We start from the raw sequence: 17,651 nt of genomic DNA, 5'->3' as shown, positions 1-17,651 counted from the left end.
CAATTTTAAAAAAGGCAGAAAGTCTTTTCTCTCTTAGTTGTACATAAAATAAGGGTGCATCCTTCAAGGGCATTTTTGAGTGTTTGAATTGATTGTTTTCTAGAGTTGTAGCAAACACTTGTGGCAGAGACAGGTAACTATCCATCAACATCTGTTCCCTTCTACCATGGTAATAAATTTTAGCCTGACCACAGGATGACCTGGTTAGAGACCACACTTCCAGGGCTCCCTTGCTGTGGGTGTGGCCAATGGGAAGTGAGTGGATGTGATGTATACAACTTTCGAGTCGTGGATAACCAAAAAGACAAGCCAATTAACTTGGAATTTCTATCTTTCCCCTCGAACAAGCCTGATTCCCTCCTTCAGCCTTAAGGGCATTAACAATGTGGCAGGAAAAGGGGGTGAGGAAGTAACAATAGGAAGGAACCTGGGTCCCTGAATGACCAGGAGAAGCAAGGCCACCTGCCTACACAAACCACTCACCTTGGGACTCATATATGGCACAGAAATCACCTTCCATTTTTTAAAATCTATTGTATTTGAGAGCCTCCTTCCATCTCAACAGATTATTATTTATCGTAACTAAAACATTTCCCTCTTCCCAAGCATTGGCTCGTCTTGGCCAGCCCCCTACCTGGCCGTTTTTCTGTCCAGCTTTCTGATTATCTCTTTGCAGCAGATACTGAGATTCTGCCCCTGCGGTAGGATATTTCTGTCTGGCATGTTGATGTTCTGAGCATTTTGACATGTTTATCTGGATTGATTCCCTTAATAAGTTTGCTATTTCCCTTTTATGCTGCTTAGTAACGTAACCATTGTCAATGATGACTACATTTTGGTGAGGATTGTTCTTCCGTGAATAATCACCACTTCAGAATCAGCATGGCCGCAGCAAGATAGCTTCATCAAAATGAAAACCCCTGCTGGCACACTAAAAATGTGGAGAGGAAAAGAGGGAGGGAAAGAAACAAGGATGGAGGGAGGAGGGATGGGGGAGGGAGAAAGGAGGGTAGAATGAGAGAGGGTGGAAGGAGGAGGGAGGGAGGGAAGGGAGAAGGTGAGGGAGGAAGGGAGTCGGATTGAGGGAGAGAGGAAGGAGGGAAGGAGGGAGGAAGGGAGGGCGGGCAGCAAAAGAGCAACACTTTTTTCAAAGGGACCAGGGGCCCCAGGAAAGGGTCCTTCCTCTTCCTCTGTACTTCTCTGTTTCCTGTCCTGGAAAATCATCTGAGTGGTTCCCCTGTTGGTTTTCCACATGACTAAACCCCACGGGCTTCATCTAATCATACCCAGGCTGCTTGACTGCCTCTCCCCAGTTCCTCCCATGCCTGGAGCCCAATAGGGGCACAGATCCGGGCACACGGCCACCTCCTCACCTGCCTTCTCCCACGTCATCAAGGAGGCTTCTCACTGGTGGCCCAGGCGAGAGGAGGGCTGGCCTGGGGTCTCCAGACACTCACAGCATGGAATGGTCCCTCCGGCTCCTGGCCTGCCTGGTGGGCATCTTCCCAATGGGTAAGTTTCCCACTCTTCTCTGTGGCCCCTGCTCAGAACAGAATAGATGCTCATAGAAACGTAGGTACAGTCTTCTCTCCTTAAACTTGGGATGACCATGTTGCCCTTTGGGAAGCTGTGGTGACAGAAGCCATAAGTTCAAGCCTGGGTGATGCCTTGCATTTCAGTGACTTTAGGCAATCCTCTGGGGACAGTGACTTTAGGCAATCCTTTGGGGACAGTCCAGGGACTTTGGGTGATGCTGATCAAGTGGTTTATGTCTCGATGGGCACAGCCCAGAGGGGCAAGGAGTTTGGGGTAAAAGTGGGGGTGATTTCACATGGGGAAGAAGGCAAGCGACAGAGGGCATCCTGACCACCCAGCGGGAACCCCAAGGTGTGAACAGGAACTCTTTGCCACAGGCTTGAGTAACAACATCATCAGCCACTCAGCTCAGTGAGTTTGTGTCCCTGGGAACGGTGTTTCAGTTATGGACCACCTGTATCAGAATTTCAGTGGGGAGAGAGCATCTGTTTAAATGCAGAACCTTGGACTCCACCCCAGACCTGCAGAATGAGATTATCAGGCAGCGGAGCCCAGAAGTCTCCATTTGCAACCATCTTCTCAGGTCATTCTGATGCCTGACATAGTTGAGGGTAATTGGGATAAATGACAAAGGCCATCCTCTGAGCCCCTTGGCCCAGACCCCAGTCCTTTCCTGGACTCCTGCCTGAGATGTCCCTCCTGTGAATATGCCCCTAGACTCGGCATTGGTGCCTCCATGTGCATGGCCACTGGCCGTCATGTGCCACCTGAGGACACCTCTGACATCATGGTGCTCTAAGCTGTTGCGCAACATTCCTTGGTTGGGGGCCCGTCTCCATGACTGGATTATACACTCCCGCACCTTAGGCTCCTTTTCCTGCCTCTCAAGCATTCAACAGAGGCAGAGTCCAGTTCAGGTCTGGTTTGGATAATAGCAGCTGCCTACAAAGCTCTTGTAAGTGCTGGCCACTGTAATTAGTAACTCACATAAGCCTCAAAGCCCTTTGTGGAAGGAATTACTATATTCCCTTTTCACAGATGAGGCAACGGAGGTACAGAGGGGCTCGATGAGTGGAGTAGGGTGGAGTTGGGATGTGTGGCTCTGGACTGGACCACCACCAGCCCCCACCTGAGCCGCCCGTTGTCCTGTGACACAGCCCTGCAGTGAGGACTGATGGGGAGAGGCTTTCTTTTCTGAGTGACCTAACTCAGCTGTCTTTCTGGGATGATTTAGAGCTGGGTCCCACTTAGAGGGTGGGGGATGGAGGAGGTGACCCTGCCCGGACCTTGGGTTGATAAGAGAGCGGCTCAGACGTAAGTGTTGACATCACACCCAGCTTTAAAACCTGACTCTGCTATTTACTAGCTGTGTGGTCCTTGGAAGGTTACCTCACTTCTCTGAGCATCAGCAAAGTGGGATCCCTGGTGCCTTGTGGGGTACTGTGAAGGGTGATTAGATCATGCATAAAAGCCNNNNCCCCCCCCCCCCCCCGACACAGTCCTGGTGCTCAGTGATTGTGCAATAAATGGCAGGGAAATCTTGTTGAAGTCACATAACCTCAAGAGAGGCTATGTTTGGCGGGGGCACAGGGCCTATTTTGGTTTATTTCTTTTCTCCTGTTGAGGGTCAGTGACTATGAATCAGTCAAAGACAAAAAGACTTAGAGGAAGCAGAAGCAGTCATGTGTCCAAGAGCAAAACTTAAACCACATAAGTGTTCCTGCCATGTATCGAGATTTACCCAGAGAGGCTGAGGTGTTTTGCGGGGGACAGGGTGGGTACCTTTTTTCTCATACTAGCAGCTGCTTCACAGAACTAGGGTGAGCAGGGTCACACTTTCTGGGACCCCTCTGGCCCTGTTCACCTATGAGTCTCTCCGTGTGGCACCAGGCCTGGGACAGAGGCCGGAGGACCAGGCTGGGTCAGGCTGCAATGTGGGAGCCGAGCCACTTCGCGAGCCGGGTGCCCGCACGTCACAGCCTCGACCCCAGCTGCGTCTCTGAGCGTAGGGACAGGACAGACCCTTGGCCAAAACAAAGTGGGAGGAATTTGTCCAGGAAATCCCCCTCCACTGCCTGTGCCCTTCTTCTTACTGATGCCACCCACCCTCAGCATGCAGTGCCCTGGGGCAGCCCCCAGTCTCCCAGGGGCTCACACATACTCTCCCTTGTCTTCTTGTCTCTCCCGCCTGGCTCCCCACAGATCTGCTTTTAGAAAGCTGGACATGCCAGGGAACATACAGGGGGAGAGAACAATGGTCTGGGAGCTCTGACCACTTGCGTGACCTTGGACAAGACTGCAGTTGGTCCACAAACCTCTGATAAGTAGGTGGAGCGATCATAGTGGCTGTCACCCTCCAGGGCTTCTGTGTCAGGCCCTGACAAGCAGCTCATTCACTCTTCACCCCAGCTCTACAACGTGAGCACCCCTGTGCCTGTTTTAGAGAGGCCAGTGGAAGTTGGGTGGTTTTTCTGGGGTGTCACAGCCTGGACTGAACCAGAGTGTTCTGAGTGCAAGCCCCACCTTTTCCACCACCCACGTGCAGTGGTGGGAGCCCAGAGCTCTGACCCACTGCTGACACACAAACCGAAAGGCAAGACAAATCTCAGTAGTGAGCAAGGGCATGGGGGTGCAGGGAAAGGCCAGGGAGGAGATGGGCTGCTGTCATGGGTCCAGGGGGAAGCAGGAGAGTTTCCTGAGCCAGGATGATGCTTCTGCTCCTGGCGGCTACTGTGGCCAGTAGCTTGGGCTAAGAAGTCCTACTTGGGGCAGAGGAGGACTGACGGGGAGCAGAGCCCCCTGAGAAGGCTGGGGGAGCACAGGCAGAGACAGGCTAGGTGGGAACTCTGGAGAGCAGCACCCTGGGGTGGACACTGGCCCTGGGACACGGTCAGCCGAGGCTCCCCATCTGCAGCTCAGGCAAGTGGGGCCACATCCACAACCAAGTGGCGGAGAGGTAAGGCCAGAGGAGAAGCCGGGATAACCCCGAGCTCAGGAGAACAGCCAGGCCTCTTCCTCCTTCCGCCTTGCCCCTCATCCCTTCCCTAGATGCTTCTGGGTCCAGCTCACACTGAAAGATGGGATTCCTGTTTTCTCTGTCACCTTCCTCGTGATCTGTAGCCCTTTCTCACCTTTTCTCTACTGATAACCTATCTGCACAATGCACAGGCCCCAATAAGAATTGCTGGGAGTAAACTCAGGCAGGAGAGAAGTGGATGGAAGGCAGTGTGCCCCAGCTCAACCTACACAGCTCACTGGTGATGTTTGCTGGCCAAGATGAGCATTTCCCCTTGCCCCCAAATGCCCTCTCTTGGCCCCCCAGGTGCCACCATGCCCGAGAGGCTCCCACCGGAGTCACTCCCTGAGAACACCCCTGTTAACGTGCCAAATGTCCCCAAGGAGGGTGGCCCCCTTACAGATAGGTGGCCTCATAAGAGTGGCTGCCTGCCTACTGGTGATGTCAGCCATCATGGGGCTGAGGGGGCGGCAGCACAGCGGAGCTCTGAGGGACTCCAGCTCTGAGCACCACGTGGCCACCCCTCTGGGAGGCACGGTCCACACTGATTACCCACACAGTCCCTAAGATGCTAAAGTGAGCTGCAAAAGGTGAAATGTCAGGGTACCATATCTTCACCCCTGCTACATCGGCTTAAGATGTGTGCCCAGAGCACTTCCCCACCACTGCCCAGCACCCCACCCTGCTCCCTCGTATTCACCCTCCCTTGGCAGGGCTGGTGAGAGAAGGGGACTAATGTACATTGAGCATTTGCAGGGTGAGCTACACGTGTGACTTCATTCAACCTTCAAGCCCATGAGGAAGGTATTAGGTGCCCCATTTTGCAGCAAAGGAATCTGAAACCTGGGACAGTAAGTAAACTGCCCAAGGATCACCCAATAAGTGATTGAACCTGAGTGCCAGGCTCGGACTGGGTGCTCATAAGAGTCCGGGAAAGAATGACCACAAGTGAGACCATCACCCAGGTCCAGCTGTGTCAACGCAGGGAAGCTTGCCGGCATGCCCTGTGGTCTGCCACTGAGTGGCGGATGTGGACAGTGAAAGGAATGTGGGTCTCTTGTGGACCCCAGAGGCTAACAGTCCCGAGGCAAGGAGATTAGAGACTCCACAATAAGGGGGCTTGGTTTCAGTTCAGGAGCTGTCCCTCCCTTGCCCTAAAGACGGGCATGAGCTACTAGAGGGAATGACAAATGTCACAGGATTCTGGGGAGCTTGGATTCCTGCCAAAGCAAATGCATGTGCTCCCTGGGAAGTTCCTGCTGGGACTTCCCACCCTCCCCTTGAGTCCCTGAGTGGACGCGTCCAAAGTCTCTTGTGTAAGAGGGAGTCCAGGTGGTTGCCTCTTGAAACACCATTCAGCAGGTAAATAGGAAACACAAATCTCCCCCTAACTGGAGCCAAGTTCCTAACACTGGCTGAAAGGGCCTATGGGTGCCATCTCAGCTGCTAAAGCAAAGCCACCTGGGAGGGAGAGGCCATGGCAGACCACCTGTATCCCACTTTGCCATGTTCCAAACCAGGCTTTCATCCTCGAGGGACACAGCGCACGAGACAAAGTAGAAACATGAACCACCAAGGGGGAAGCCTTGGTTCTGCTTCTGGTTAGTCAAAGGACCTTGGGCAGTCACGTGGCCTCTCTGAGCCTCAGCTCTCCCTTCCCCAAAAGGGGGTATTGCCAGCCTCTCATGAGGTTGTTGTACACATGAAATGGTATGAGGAATATCTCCCAGTGAGCACCCAAAGCACCATGTCCCCTGGGCCCCATATCTCGTCATGTCTGCAACCTCTATGCTGATGGCCTCACCTCCCTTTGCCTAGAACACCTGCCATCTACACCAAGTCTTAGAAAATCCCCCTCCTTTCTCGAGGGTCTGTCTGGTGTCCTCCAAGCATTCCCTGCCTAGTATTTGCACACCTCTTCCTCTTCCCCCAGCCCACACCACCCTCCCCTGCCAGCCTGATTACCCTCCCTTCTGCCCTATTTCAGCAACCCAGTTTAACATCAATTACTACATGGCAAGAGCCGTGCTAGGCATTAACAACAAATATGAGCAGACATATGTGGTCCCTGTCCTCCCAGAGCTTCTGGGTGCCTGGAGGACAAACCTCTGCCAGCCCAGGGGCACAAGGCAAGGGTGCCAGACCCAGGCTTGGAGGAAGGCCTCCCTCTGTAGGAAGAGTCAGCAAGAGACCTGGGGGTGACTGGGAGGAAGTTGGTGAGTGAAATGGGCCAGGAACCTTGTTCAGACAGAGGGAACATTGTTCGTGTCCCTCATTAGAGCACCTGGCAGGCTGTAGTGTAATTATGTGTTCACAGATCTGTCTCCTTTCTGAGTGGTGAACCCCAACAGGCTGATAAAGTATCCTATTGATCTTTGTAACCCTGGCTTGTACCCAAGTGCCTGGCTTAGAGTGGGGACATGTCTGATAAATGTCTGCTAATTGATAGCAAAAAATATCTCTGGGCAATCAGTACCTGGCTCCAGGATGCCTGTAAGATTCAGAAGGTCAAAAGAGGCTGAGGTTACAGAGTGTGAGAAGCGTAGGGAAACTGAGGCAGGGACTGAGCCTCAAGAGTGGGGAAAAGTGTCTGCAGCTAGAAGTACTAAGTAAACCAGAAAAACCTTCAGAAAGAGTTTCTCCAATTTGAAACTAGGCCCTTTGATTATTAACAACTGGGCAAACAAGCTCTTACTAGAGGTAAATGTCAAGTCCTCCACTTGGGTTCAAAAGCATAATTCCACTTATTTAGAGGAAATGAGATTTGGCTTATAAACAGATTGACTGCAAAAAGAACTTGTGGTTTTACTCAATTGCAAGCTCAGCACAAGCCCAAAGTGTAGTTTTATAAGAGGCAAAGCTCACACAACCCAATTCATACCCCACTCTGCTGGCCCAGCACCTCTGCGGCGCACACCAGCAGCACACCCCTGCAGGACACGTGCAACACACACCCGTGCAGCGCACACCTGCAGCACACACACACCTGCAACACACTCCTGCAGCACACACCTCTGCAGTGCACACCTACAGCATACACCCCTGCCATGCACACCTACAGCACACTCCTGCAGCACACACCCCTGCAGTGCACACCTACAGCACACACCTACAGCACACACCCCTGCCATGCACACCTACAGCACACTCCTGCAGCACACACCCCTGCAGTGCACACCTACAGCACACACCTACAGCACACACCCCTGCCATGCACACCTACAGCACACTCCTGCAGCACACACCCCTGCAGTGCACACCTACAGCACACACCTACAGCACACACCCCTGCCATGCACACCTACAGCACACTCCTGCAGCACACACCCCTGCAGTGCACACCTACAGCACACACCTACAGCACACACCCCTGCCATGCACACCTACAGCACACTCCTGCAGCACACACCCTTGCAGTGCACACCTACAGCACACACCTGCAGCACATGTGCAGCACACACCCCTGCAGCACACATGAACCACACCCCTGCAGCACACACCCCTACAGCACACACCTGCAGTCCCCAACTCAGGACACTACGTTGCAAGGAGAGCACCAAGCAGGCAGTGAGGAAGGGAGGGGCAGGGGAGGTCCTGGAATTTCCACCAGAGAAGGGAAGGTTTAATGGGTCCAGGGTGGCCATGATGGGGTCGCAGAAGGGCCATCACTGTGAGATAATGTGCATGTTCCAAAGAGCAGTGGGTCATGTCGGTAATGGTAGGTGTTTCTATGCAGGAGGAATGTCCTGACCTGTAGATAATTCATAGATGGGATGGGCTTCTTGGAGGATGGATGGTAACTGGCTGTGGGCCAGGATTCCAACCCAAGACATGAGCTACCCCCAAAGAGTAAAGAGCACTGGACATGGAGTCAGAAAAGCTGGGTTTCTCCCGTCATCTGTCTCTGTGACTGTGGAACTCCATTTTCTTATCTAAAGCAATATTCCAAGTCTTTCTCCCCCAGGGTGTTTTGAGGGTCATGTGACATGATGTATCTAAAAGAACTGTGTAAATTACAAAGCTCTTGGGAGATAGAAAAGTGAGTATATTATTCCCTCGAAGGATCCCTTTTGTGAACTGCCTTCAGGGTTCTAGCTGGGTAGACCTAGCGCCCTGTTCTCCCTCATCAGGGAGAGACTGCCCCTAGTCTGTTCCTCGGAGGCCCAGGTCCAACACCCACCCACCCACCTGCTCACCCCTTCCCCTGAGCAGCACACATATGCAACAACAGGGACAGGGGCTCTCCCGCCGTCTTCAAGCTGAAGGCAGAGCACAGCTTCCAGACCTTAGCTCAACCATACTTCAGAGGCTCACACACAGCAGGTGAGGAGGTAAGCCCAAAGGCACTTGCACAGACCAAGAAAGCAGCACAGTGGTCTACCACTCTTGGTGCCTCAGCTCCTTACCTGGCCTTTGGGAAGCCCATTTCTGTTGACCTGAATTTTCAAGGGATCTCATCCAATCCAACACATTAAGTTCAAAACATGCCATCGCTTGCCAAGCCTGTTTCCCCTCTGTGAATGGGAGTGTTGGTCTCCTTGGATGAGCCCCAAGGCTCCATGCCTTTGTGGAGTCAGGCAGTCCTGAGTCTGAATGCTGGCTTTCCTTCCTAGCTATGTGACCTTATGTAATTACTCAACCTCTCTGTGCCTCAGTTTATTACATGCAACCCAGGAATAACTGTGCTTACATCTAGGATCATTTGTGAGAACTAAAAGAGATACTACTGGGAACTTGCTCAACACAGAGGTGCACAGTAAGTGCTCTTATTATCATCACTATCGCGGGGGTCTTGGGACTGTACTGTAACCGTGGAATCCTGGGCTTTGGGGCAGCAGGGCAGGCGTTAGGAAAGCGTACGGGGTCAGGGGACTTGTAGGCGCAGTGGGACCGCCCGAATGAGGCAGTCTCAGGCACCTCAAGAGTCATGGGAGACGAGATCCCGGGAGATGCCTCTCCAGTCACGGGGTGGGCTTCTGGGTCCCCAGGTGGGAGATGCTCCCAGAGTCCTAAGGTTTCCAGCCCCCCACCTCGGCGGGGATGCCCCCCCAGANCGCAACGACCTGTCGCTGCGCGTCGAGCGCCTCGCTCTGGCCGACGACGGCCGCTACTTCTGCCGCGTCGAGTTCGCCGGCGACGTCCACGACCGCTACGAGAGCCGCCACGGCATCCGGCTCCGCGTGACCGGTGAGCGCCGTACCCTTCTTCCCGGCCCCCTTCCCGCCCCGTCCCGAGAGCTTTCCGGGTGCCCGCACTGCGCCCGCCGCGGGCATAGAAAGGGAGCAGCACACAGCCCCTCTCTAGCGCAGGGGTGTCTCACACCCGGCGATGGCCACGAGCCATCTGAGAATTTGTTTAAAATGCAGACTGCTTGCTCCGAGAAGGGCTGAACGGGGCCCAGGAATAGGCACTGTAATGAAGCGCGTAGAGGCGAACGTCCGCAGAAGCTCGCAGTCGAGGGGGAGAGAAGCACGGGTTGAACAGTAATCCTGAATATGGCAAAGCCTGCAATGGGATGTGTGCTCTGTGCACTGAAGGGCACCCGCAGCCCGTCGGGTGCAGGGTGCCCAGGGAGCCCACAAGTGCCCAGTACTTTGCTAGACCCTGGCATAAAGAAGTGGGAACCAGGGCCCCCGGTGCCTGGAACCCTGGTTCTCAACCCTGGCTGCGCACTGGAATTAGCTGGGGCGCCTTTAAATATCCTAGCCCCACCCCCACCCTCCATGCTGTGGGGATCCAGTTCTGGGTTCCAGTCTGGCTCTGCCAAGAACTTCCCATGTGCCCTTGGGCTGGCCTGGCTGCCTCTCCGAATGCATTTCAGTTTCTTCCCAGGGCCCTCGCCACCCTGCCATAGACAGGCTGTCTGGGAGTGGGAAGTGCCCCTGAAATCGTACCAGCAGACAGTCCCCAGCCCTGAGCTACGGCAACAATAACGAGTGAACATTTGTCAGTGGGCCACGCCCTAATCCAAGTACCCAATATGTCTTAACTTGCCAAATCTTCTCAACGACCCCATAAGGTAAGTGATCCCCATTTTACGCATGAAGAAACTGAGGCACGGAGCTTCGGAATAACTTGCCCAAGGCCATATCTCTATGGGGACCCAGGCACCGTGGCGCTAGAGCGCCTACCGCCCCCAAATCTCTCGGTGACTAAACGGGAGTGGGAGGGGTCTCCCTTGCCCTTGCCTTTCCCTTTGCCCGCTATGCTCTGACCAGGATTCGCTTTCTCCGCCGACCCCTTGGCCGCCGCCCGCAGCCGCCCCGCGGATCGTCAACCTCTCGGTGCTGCCCGGCCCGGCGCACGCCTTCCACGCGCTCTGCACGGCCGAGGGGGAGCCGCCACCCGTCCTCGACTGGTCCGGCCCGGCCCTGGGCAACGGCTCGGCCGCCGCCGTGCAGGGCCCGGGTCAGGGTCAGGGTCACGGCCACCAGGTGACCGCCGAGCTGCCCGCGCTGGCCCACGACGGCCGCTACACGTGCACGGCCTCCAACAGCCTGGGCCGCGCGGAGGCCAGCGTCTACTTGTTCCGATTCCACGGCGCCTCCGGGGCCTCCGCCCTCCCCCTCCCGCTCGGGGCGCTCGGCCTCAAGGCGCTGCTGCTGCTCGGCGTTCTGGCCGCCCGCGCCGCCGCCCGCCGCCGCCTAGGTGGGTGCACTCTGGGGCCAGGGTGGGGCGGGGCGGGCGCTCTCCTAGGTAAGGCGGTCTCGCTGCCCACCTGGCATAACCCAGCCCAAACACTCTCTGCACCCGTGCGCCATCTCACGTTCCTCTCCCTGCGTACAGCCCAGGACGTGGGAACTAGCAAGGAGCTTCCTTTTACACTAAGGAAGCTGACACCGGAGAGGTTAAGGAACTTGTCTATGGCCAGCGGCAGAGATAGAGACCCAAAAAGCATAGCGCTGCCCTTTCAGCGGCACCCCATAAATGACTCCACAGTAAGGCTTCCCAAATAGCACCATTCTGGTGTGTTACAGTAAGCATCTTGAGGACCTACTGTGTGCTGTGTAGGTGCCAGGAATACAGAGATGAGTAAGAGATGCCCAGTCTGCAGGGAGAAGGGCTGTCCGGTTGCCCAGGTACCACAGAATCACAGAGTGGCAGACCACATTCTGGTGGGACATCTGGATAGGGGCCAGGAGGGAAGGTGAGAGCTAACTCAGAAACTCAAACAAGGAGCTTGGTGGTGTTCCCAGCAGAGGGAGCAGCAAGCGCAGAAGTGAGGAAGTGTGAGTTAGTAGGGTGTAGAGGTGAGGAAGTGTGAGTTAGTAGGGTGTCTCCGCGAGCTGCTCCTCAGGAGCGCCTGCTCTCGCTGAGCTGGTGGGGAAATCTGCTTGTGCCCCAGACAGGGGCTTCCCAGAGCTCCCAGGCCACCCAGGTCAGCAGCCCCACACTCAGCCTCTCCTGGGATGGAATCCAAAGTTTGTCACGATTGCCCTTCCTGTGGCTATGCCATCGTCTGTCTTTCTGGTTCTATAAACCCACCAAGCATTCTGTACTGCACACTCCTCAGAAAGGGAGGTCTTTCTGCTGGGCGCCACCTCACGCTCCTCTCCTCCTCATTAACTCCCGGTCCTCTGCCAGGCCACTCCACACCCTGCTAGCTCGTGTTTGTTGCACATCCCCTCAAAAGTGGTCACTTTCCACAGTGGGGTAGGGTGGACAGCCAGGGCCTGTAGCCTGAGGCGACCATGGAGATTCATGCCTCCCCCCTCCACCTCTCTCTCTCTCTGTCCCTCACACAGAGCACCCAGTCACCCAGGACACCCCACCACGGTGAGTACCCTCCCCTCACCCACCCGGCTCTAGTCCCCACTGGCCAAGGCGTGCAGGCTTCTCAAGGCCCGTGCAATAAGGATAAAGAAGAGGGTTGGGGGCTGGACCTTGACCAGGGCTTAGACTCCCCCTGTGGCCTTCCAAAGCCCTCCTCTTCGGTCTCCCAAGTCCTTGCCCTGATCAGGCCACGCTGACCTGCTCTCCCCACTCCACCGCCAGCATTTACAGTCTGGGCTTCACCCTGGTGTCTCTCCCAGACCTGCCTGGTTTCCTGGCGCTGCAGGGCCATTTTCCTGTCTTATGTCCACACTAGATGTGGTTCCTCAACGCTGTGTCTCCTCTTGTGCTCCTCAGCATTCTAGAACAGGCAGACTCACACAAAAGCCACCTGGGGGCACTGATTCTCCCCCAAAGCTGAAAACTTTGCAAACAAAATGCCATTAGAGGTCCAGAGGGTTAAGCTAGGAAGCGCTGACCCTGGTGCCCAGGCTCCCCTTCTCTCCCAGTATCTGCTCATGTGGAAGTCTGTGCTGAAGAAGAAAGAATCCAATTCACTGACCCTGGGCAGTGTGCCTGGGATGCTGGGGAGTCAGGAGGCGGAACACAGTCTTTCAGGGCCCATTGGACAAGCCCAGGCATTCCTGTAACTCCATCCCTGCCTGTGCCCTGAGGCCTGGAGAAGCCATAATGCCAGCCCAGTCCCCTCTCTCCAGCTGCCTGCTCAACTATCCCCCACATTCATGAAAACCTGTGCAATGTCCCTTTTCTTTGCTGATTCACTAGCACACCAAGGCATCTAAATCAGAAAGCTGAGTGTTCAAATATTTATTGAGTACCTGCGATGTACCAGACGCTGTTTTGGATGCGAACACTACAGCAAACTTCCCTGACCTCAGAAAACTCACATAACATGGAGAATTTAAGAAACACCTAGACACAATCATCTTAGATTCTAAAATAAGAGCTGTGAGGAAAATGGACAGGGCCACGCAGCAGAGCTCCCAGCGGAGGGAGGCATTCAGTGGGCAGGCCAAAGGCTCAGGGGACACCTGGGAATGGGCTGATGGGAAATCACTGAGTGGTGGGGAGCAGACAGGTGGCCCCATCTATACAAGAGTGGGGGCCAGGAGACTTTTGGGGTGGCTGCTGACGAAGGCTGAGGCCGGCTTGACACTAGGAAGGAGGTGGGCTGGTGGAGGTGGGGAGCTGGGGCAGGTGGAAGGCGGGGTTGACCAGACGGCCAGGTGGGCAGCAGGGCCAAGGGAGGCAGCAAGGTGCCCAGGCCTGAGCTGTACCCCGGTGTCACTGACCAAGATGAAGACCAGAGAGAGGGAAGGGGTGGGGTGGTGAGGATCGTGGGAGCACTTACATGTAGGTCTGAGGTGCTCATTAGGGAAGAAGTCAAAGTCAGGAGAGCAGCTGGGGCTCAGGAGGCCAAGCCTAGGAGAGCAGTCTGGAGGGCACGTGTCACAAGATGGTTGTTGAAGCCACCAACGAGATCCCTTAGAGAAGATGGCGCCTCTGCGGTCTGGGCTGCCATTCCCCAGAGCCTCCTCCCCGCTCCGCAGCTGCTGCCCCTGCCCTGTCTCCACCCTTCAGGTAGTCCCCAAGCCATCTCTGTTGTACTAGGCCCCAGGCCCCTCTCGTTCCCCCTTCCTGCCTGTCGCCGGGGCATGGTCTGGGCAAGTGGCGACGACCCCACTTCTGTATCGGGTAGTCAGCTGACTCTCTTCTGTCCACAGGCCCCAGGCTCAGGAGTCCAACTATGAGAATTTGAGCCAGATGAGCCCTCGGGACCCACCAGCAGCCACATGTTTACCGTGAGGAGTCTTTTGGCCACTGGCATCCTCTTGTGCAGCGTGAGGAGCAAAGGCCAATGCCAGGCTTGGCTGGGACAGCCCTTCCTGGCTCCCAGCCACCTTGGCAGCCCCCTGTCAGGCGAGCCCCCGCAAAAGGTTTCCAGACCCCATTCACAGAGGCTCAGTGGTTTCCTACATCGATGTCTGTCCCAGAGCCCCATGTATGTCAGTGGGACCAGCATTTGGAAAGAATGTATATGTGTGTGCATGTGTGTGTGCGTGTGTGCATGAGCTCCAGTGTGAAATTTACAGTCAAGCTCTGGCCCTTTCTTACAGAGAACACCATCATAAAATGGGCAAGACACTGGTCAAAGGGTCTCTCAGGCTCTGACCTGCTGTGTCGACCAGAGCACTTTGTTACCTCTCTGAGTGTTAGTTTGTCCACTCTTAAACATGGACAATAATCTCCCCTCCTGTTACTAGGACTATCAAGATCTGAAGAAATAATGGATGTGAAGGGACTTTGGGAAGTACAGAGCTATGTACAGATGTGGGGGTGGGGGAGGCAGGTCACAGGCTCCTCCTTTCAGGCACCCTTGGGACGTGCAGAGACTTCTTGGAAAGTGGGGGCCCCGCACCAGCCTGGCCAAGAACGAGGATTCCGGAGAGCAAGCCTCTGAGGCTGGGGCTGTGCAAACCTGCAGCCCCAGGAACATCAACTCAGTGGTGCAAGAAGCCCAGTACCCCTGCCCCCTGGGGTCTCCTCTGTGACTGCCCACCTCTTACTCCAGTGGCTGCTCTGCACTGCCTTGAGCTGGGACCCCTGCGGAAAGGAAATGAAACATCCATCATCTCACAGCATCTGGGATCCACTGTCCTCAAGGACCAAAAGCCGAGAGGTCAGAGGGGAAGTCTGGGCTGTAGGTTCATGCGGATAAAGCAGCTGTGGTTGTGACCTCTCCTTGTGCCCTGCATCTGCCCTGGACGTGGGAGGTCTGAAGGCACCAGCAATTTCACAGCATTTGCCCGAGGCCTTGCGGACTAACTGCAGGGTGCTGCCTTCCGTGCTCACACCTCAGTGTGAGCCTGTGCATTTTAATTCCTGCAGTCTTTGGGCTCAGGGGATGGGGGAGGAGGTGTGCTTGAGCCCAGGGCAAGCTGGTGAGAAGAAAGGGCCTCTGGGCCAGGGACTGAAGAAGCAATGGGGACCGTCTTTCCAAACTTTTCCCAAAGCTAGGGTGGTAACCTAGAGGAAGGAAGGGTCCTCACTGATGCTTTTCTGGGGAGGTGGCCTGAGGTATGCGGGAGCCCCACAAGTTAATAAGTAGGGCAGTGGGTGACAAGGTTCCCTTGCTCAGCAGAGCCTTCGCCAGGGCAAGTGGGTGACAGCAGCTCATGGTTGTTAACTTGGGATCCATCCAGGAGCCTGTCTGAACTGTCAGAAGGTCAGAGGAATTGGAATTTGTACTTCCTTGTATGACGATACTTTGGGGACCTCCATGGAGGGTCCTGTATCGCCAGGGAAGAAGTGAGGGACACAGGGGTGGTGTGTCTTGAAACATCTGCATGGTCTTTGAGGCCCGTTTCACAGCCAAGAAAAAGCTACAATAGCAATTATTTCTTATGTAACTATTTTGTGCTAGGAATTGGGCCAGGTGTCTGGGCATTCAGAAATGAACCAGGTGTGTGTATCAGTCAGTCTGAGCTAGGCTGTGCTGTGTTAACAAACAAACCCAAAATCACAGTGGCTGAAAACAACTAGAGTTTATTCTCCCCAGAATTACGTGTCTGTCACAGATTGGCATTGGAGCTTTGCTCGCTGTACTTATATAGGGACACAGGCTCCCAAGGATCCGCCATCTCTTATCATGGATCGTTGGGTTGGAGATAAAAAGAGAGCTCTCAAGGGCCTCCCACTTGAGATCATAATTCCTGGCCAGAACTAGCCACACACCACACTCACCCTCAAGGGGCTGGGCAGCCCAACCCTACACTGTTCCAGGAAAGAGGAAAGCCAAAAAGCATGGGCAACAGCCCCGACAGCTCCACAGTAAGATTTCTCAGGTTAGTGACAACAGACCAGTTAGCGGGAAATCCCATAAGGGCAACAGAATGCTGAAGGTGCTATGGGACCACACAGAAAGGAAGAGTAACCCAGTCTTGGGGTGGCTTTCTGGAAGAAGGGACATGGAAACGGTATGTGCCGGCCCTGTAAATGGGGGAGAATGGAAGTCAGAAGAACAAAGGTGATTCTAAGTGGAAAGGACAGTCTGGGCAAAGGCCAGGTGGTCGCACACAGCATGACAAAGTTGCTGTAGCACGAGGGGTGGAGGCCAGGCGGCAGGAGCTGGGGCGGCAGCAGGAGGGGGCTCCCACACAGCAGTGGCAGCGGCAAGTGCCAGCAGGGCTGAGAAGCAGAAGGGAGTGGAGCCCCCAAGGGGCCAAGCATGGCGCTGACTCCCTGTATGCTCAGCATGCGGCATTCACCCTTCCCCACTGACTGTTGCACCTGCTCCACACCCACCATGCTCTGCAGCTGCGGTTTCCGCCTCGAGACCCTGGGCTCTCAGAGCCGTGTTTCTGCAGTGGTTTCTGAAGGTCACCTGCATCAGGAGCACCTGGGGAGCTTGCTCAACTCCCCATTCTGAGTGCTACCTGGGCCTCCTAAAAGTGAGCTCTGAGGGTGGGTGGGTGCTGGAATTTTAAACAGATGCTTATGTGATTTTGCCCCTAACTTTGTATTATGATTTTCAATCATGTGTGTGCGCATGCGCACACACACACGCGCGCGCACACACACACACACACACACACGCGCACACACAGCTGTAAAAGGAAAATGATCACCAAGTACCCACCACCTACATCCACAGTTACTACCATTTTGCCATATTTGCTAATGTGCACGTGTGTGTGTGTGTGTGTGTGTGTGACAGAGCCATTCAGGAGTAGCTGCAGACACTACAGCACTTGGCCTCTGAATGCCTCAGCTGCATCTCCAGAGAACAAGACCATTCTCCCCCATAACTTCAGTGCCATTTTCACGTTTGAGAAAACATTAACAATAATTTAATAATATCGTCTTCTAGCCCACATTCGTATTTCCCCAGTTCTCGAAATGTCTTTTTTACCTTGTCGTCTCTACCCAGGCCCCAGCTGACCCTAAGTGATTCTTAAACAAGCTAATGTTTGAGGCTCCCTCTGGATGGGCCCGACTTCCAAGGGTGCGAGCTCACCACCCAGTGCTCCTTCCTGTGGTATGTGCAGTTTGAAGGGGGGGCTTCCCGCAAACTGCAGAAGTGGCATTCCTAAAAGGAATGCACATCTGGTGGAGTGGTGTCACACCCCACGGTGGGCCGTGGGCAGCACACACAGAGCAGAGGGTCCCTCTGGCACTCCCTCTACCGATCTGCTCAGAGAACAGGCAGCCTCCTGATTAGTGTCCAGATAAAGCAGCTGCTCTAGGGTCAGAGGGGAGGGTGGTGAAGCGCCTGCACTTGACCATCACCAGACCCCGGGCACTT

The 17,651-nt window shown here is 54.9% G+C and overlaps 1 protein-coding gene across 1 annotated transcript; it reads left to right on the top strand.

Annotated features, from left to right (window-relative positions):
* The first annotated feature begins 1,460 nt into the window (after positions 1 to 1,460).
* On the top strand, positions 1,461 to 15,908 carry SIGLEC15 (sialic acid binding Ig like lectin 15). Its single transcript, XM_077777650.1, has 6 exons — positions 1,461 to 1,512; positions 9,249 to 9,308; positions 9,605 to 9,739; positions 10,811 to 11,200; positions 12,298 to 12,328; positions 14,071 to 15,908. Exons 1-6 carry the CDS (start codon positions 1,461 to 1,463, stop codon positions 14,150 to 14,152), a joined length of 750 nt encoding a protein of 249 aa, XP_077633776.1. The 3' UTR covers positions 14,153 to 15,908.
* Positions 15,909 to 17,651: the final 1,743 nt, after the last annotated feature.

Source organism: Crocuta crocuta, unplaced genomic scaffold (genome assembly GCF_008692635.1).
Source record: "Crocuta crocuta isolate KB4526 unplaced genomic scaffold, BGI_CrCroc_1.0 scaffold36, whole genome shotgun sequence".
In the NCBI taxonomy this organism is placed as follows: domain Eukaryota; kingdom Metazoa; phylum Chordata; class Mammalia; order Carnivora; family Hyaenidae; genus Crocuta; species Crocuta crocuta.
Note: the sequence above shows the minus strand (reverse complement) of the source record. Positions and strands in the feature narration are given on the sequence as shown.